This window comes from Apis dorsata, unplaced genomic scaffold (genome assembly GCF_000469605.1).
Source record: "Apis dorsata unplaced genomic scaffold, Apis dorsata 1.3 scaffold_292, whole genome shotgun sequence".
Taxonomy (NCBI): Eukaryota; Metazoa; Arthropoda; class Insecta; order Hymenoptera; family Apidae; genus Apis; species Apis dorsata.
This window is the reverse complement of record NW_006263567.1, coordinates 811337-815553: the sequence shown is the minus strand read 5'-3', so window position 1 is coordinate 815553 and position 4217 is coordinate 811337. Positions and strand designations below refer to the sequence as shown.

At 18.3% G+C, this 4217-nt stretch overlaps 1 protein-coding gene across 3 annotated transcripts in view; it reads left to right on the top strand.

Moving 5' to 3' along the window:
• The window catches only part of LOC102680439 (exportin-7), a 9055-nt gene extending 5574 nt beyond the window's left edge, over positions 1–3481 (top strand). For all 3 annotated transcript variants that reach the window (XM_006617068.2, XM_006617067.2, XM_006617069.2), the window contains exons 12-15: positions 1758–1835; positions 1930–2120; positions 2231–2358; positions 2435–3481. In XM_006617068.2, the coding sequence (XP_006617131.2) occupies positions 1758–1835; positions 1930–2120; positions 2231–2358; positions 2435–2543 (506 nt within the window). In that variant the 3' untranslated portion in view covers positions 2544–3481. The remainder of the gene's footprint in view (positions 1–1757; positions 1836–1929; positions 2121–2230; positions 2359–2434) is intronic.
• Positions 3482–4217: the final 736 nt, after the last annotated feature.

Below are 4217 nucleotides of genomic sequence, written 5' to 3'. Positions count from 1 at the left end.
AAATTATGAATAATTATTCATAATTAAAATATAAAAATATATATAACATATATATATTTAAATTATAAAATATTTTGGTTTTAAAATTCTTTGAAGCTTAGAATTTCTTTATATTAAAAATATTATCTAATATTAAAAATTTAAAGATTTAAAAATATATAAATAATATTGTATCTTATAAATACAAGATAAATCACGTAACTTCATATAACTTATAAATTATTTTTGTATGTAAATGTTTTGTAAAAAAGTTGCATGATAGAGGATTTATAAAACAGGTAAAAATATGTAACATATGTAACATAAAATCAAGTTTGTTTTTTTAATAGAATCATATATTGTGTAAAACATTAATTGATGTTTTATAAAAAATTATTAATTTCAGAAATAAATTTTTTATAATTTGAATTTTATAAAATTTATCATATACAAATATGGAAACCATAAATAAAAGAATATCACTTTGCATGTATGTTGTTCTGTATATAAATTTTAAGAAATTCACATTTTTTGTTATAAATAACTTAATAATTTTTTTATAGGAAATAATAATCCTAATAATTCCTAAAAATAATTCTTAAAAATAAATTTGATTTTCATGTTTTTCATATATTTATTTGCACATAAATTAATAATATCAAATTATAACTTTTTCTTTATCATGCAATTTTTATATGAAATATTTTTCATATAACAAATAATTTATAAATTATTTAAAATGATCACATTATGTGATTTATATATATAATAATCATGCATGTATGAATTTTTATTGGACACGCAAATTTAATATAATTTTATTTATTATTACTAATATAAAATTAAAAGAAATCAAAAAAGAAATAATTATTAAGGACATTTAATTTTGTTTATTTATTTGCTTTTTGCATTGTTGCTTGGAATGTAAACCTGCATTTAGGTATATTAGTTATGCTATAGTTTGAAAGTTAAAAAAACAAATGTATGCTAAGTAAATTTTATTCGTATGACGAGAATGATTAAATTACTATAATTATATAGGCAATAAGAGGATTGGAGTTTGTAGAATCTAGACCCTAATTGTTATTGTTCTATTCTCTTTTTTCTTTTTTTTTTTTAATTTTTATTCTATTTCTATTTTTAATGTTGTATTTAATAATAATATTATATTATAGACGATTTATGAAATTTTTATTTATTTAAAATTAAATTATATATAGTGGGTCTAGCACACATAGTCAGCCGCACAGCTGGCATGCTACTAAAATATTTTATTATTCATAGACATAAGTTCTTTATTACTAATTTACTAATTATTACATGTTTTTTCCTCACATTTTATATTTTTTTCATTATTCAATATATGATTTATTAAATTATATGCAATATTATGAAAATTTTAAATTTGAATTTGAAAATTATTGTTTGTTCGTTTTTTTATTTAAAATTGATAACTATTTTTTTATTTATTTATACCATCAATAACAGAAACTTTAATTTTTTTTTATATCTAAATTATATTGTAGTCAATAAAATATTTAACATAATGAATGAAATGAAATAATTTTACAGAACTCATATTATTTTCAAGGTAGGTCATTGTATTAAGTATCATAATAGCTATTTATATATATATATTTATGTTTTTATATTATTTTTCTTTTTATTAACTTATTCTTATTTAATTTATTCTCATTTAAAATATTTTTTATTTTATTTTGTTTTATTTAAATATAAAAATATAATAATTCAATAAAAATAAAAAAAATTTATTACAGATACAATGGTCTGTACTGGTTGTTGTGCAACACTTGATCATATTGTGACTTACTTGTTTAAACAATTATATCAAAAAGGTATTACTTACTTGCTATTATTTGAATCAAATTAATAAATATGATTATAATATAAATACAATACATAAATACAACATATTTTTTTTTTTGTTAGGAGGATATCCAGGAAGGAAAAATACTGTAGTTCCAGGAGGTGGAGATTTATTCTTACAAGTTTTGAAACAACATCCTGAAATTCTTCAGCAAATGTTAAGTACTGTTTTAAATGTGATAATGTTTGAAGATTGTAGAAATCAATGGAGTATGTCACGTCCTCTATTGGGATTAATTCTTTTAAATGAAGAAGTAAGTATTTATATAGTGTATTTTATGTATATACTTTATAGATTATATTAATAAGATTTTATTATAATATATATATTTAATTTTTAAATATTTATTAATAAATATTACAGTATTTTAATCAATTACGAGAAAATATTATTAGAAGTCAACCAGTTGATAAACAAGCAACAATGGCACAGTGGTTTGAAAATTTAATGGAAGGAATCGAAAGAAATTTACTCACAAAAAATAGAGATAGGTAAGAAAAATTAAAAAAAAAATTATATATACATATAATTATATTTATGACATATTTATGTTATGTTTTTTCTCAGGTTTACACAAAATTTATCATTGTTTAGAAGAGATATAAATGACACTTTAAAAGGACCTAATACAACTGCAAATCCTATTGGTGATATGATGACCTTGACCTTTAATTAGATTTTCCTAGGTTCTTGCCTGCCAAATGCTTGAATGTGTGCGCGAGTGAACTATAAATTATGGTGGATTTAAAATTATGATTTTAGATGAGTATAAAGATAATAAATTAAATATTGCTGTTTTATAGAAGAATTATTGTTTGGCTTCCTATTCTTTTGTAACTTTAACTTTCGTTTTTTACATTTATTAAACTATATATACGTGATATTTCAAAATTTAGAATATTTAAATCTATATATGTATATTTCTTATTTTTTAATTATACATATATAGTATATTTATAAAATTAAGTTTTATACATTTCATTCTAAATTTATAAACAAGAAAGACCAAATCCTTTTTATTACCTTTATACTCCTATTACTTTGATTTACTATCATATTGGTAAATATCATATTTGATAAATATTCCTGCACATATATTAAGTACAAAGAATGATTTGCAATAAATATATTAAATTTCATAAATCAACAATTATTGCATCAAAAAATTTTGTATGGATAAATAATTGATTTTATTACAATTGTCTTTTACAAATATTTACGATATCAATTGTTATCAATTAAAATTATTATTACAATAATTTTTATGCTAATATTAAAATATGTATTTCAGGTATGAATGACTTGTTTTACACTATATTTTAGTAAAAGTTTGAGTTCAAGTATTAAGGATCATCATTTTACATATATTATTCATTATATCTGCGTCTTCTCTATTTTAAATAAATAATAAATTATCATCTTAATTATATTAAATAACATTTTAAAGATAAAGTTTAGAATAGGAAGCCAATTACATAATAATTACATCATTATCATAGATCTTGTTCTATATTACTTTTACACACAACTGACTTCCACATTTAAACATATTCATTAACATTTTTTATTACATATAATCATTCTAAGAATGTTTTAATAAATTAACAAGAAAAATTAAAAAATCGTTACCAAAAAACCATTAAGCAAACAATATCATTTCATTGATAATTGTTTAAATAAATTATTGAATAAATCATCCATAATATTAATGATATATCACGAAAAACATCATTAAATTAATAACGCAAAAATTTTTTTAAAAATACATTGTTACTATTACTATTATTATTATTATTACTACTACTACTACTACTACTACTACTGCTACTACTACTACTACTACTACTACTACTACTACTACTACTACTACTACTACTACTACTACTACTACTACTACTACTACTACTACTATTACTACTACTACTACTACTACTATTATTATTATTATTTTTATTTTTATTATTATTATTATTATTATTATTATTATTATTATTATTATTATTAATATTAATATTGTTATTATTATTGTTATTGTTATTATTATTATTATTGTTGTTGTTATTATTATTATTATTATTATTATTAATATTAATATTGTTATTATTATTGTTATTGTTATTATTATTATTATTGTTGTTGTTATTATTATTATTATTATTATTATTAATATTAATATCATCATCATCATCATCACCATCATTACTACTACCGCCACCATCCATCATTATCATCATTATCATCATTATTATTATTAGTATAATTATTAATTAATATTAATTATCATTATTATTACTATTATTTATTATTATTATTATTATTATCATCATTAATTATTATTATTATTATTATC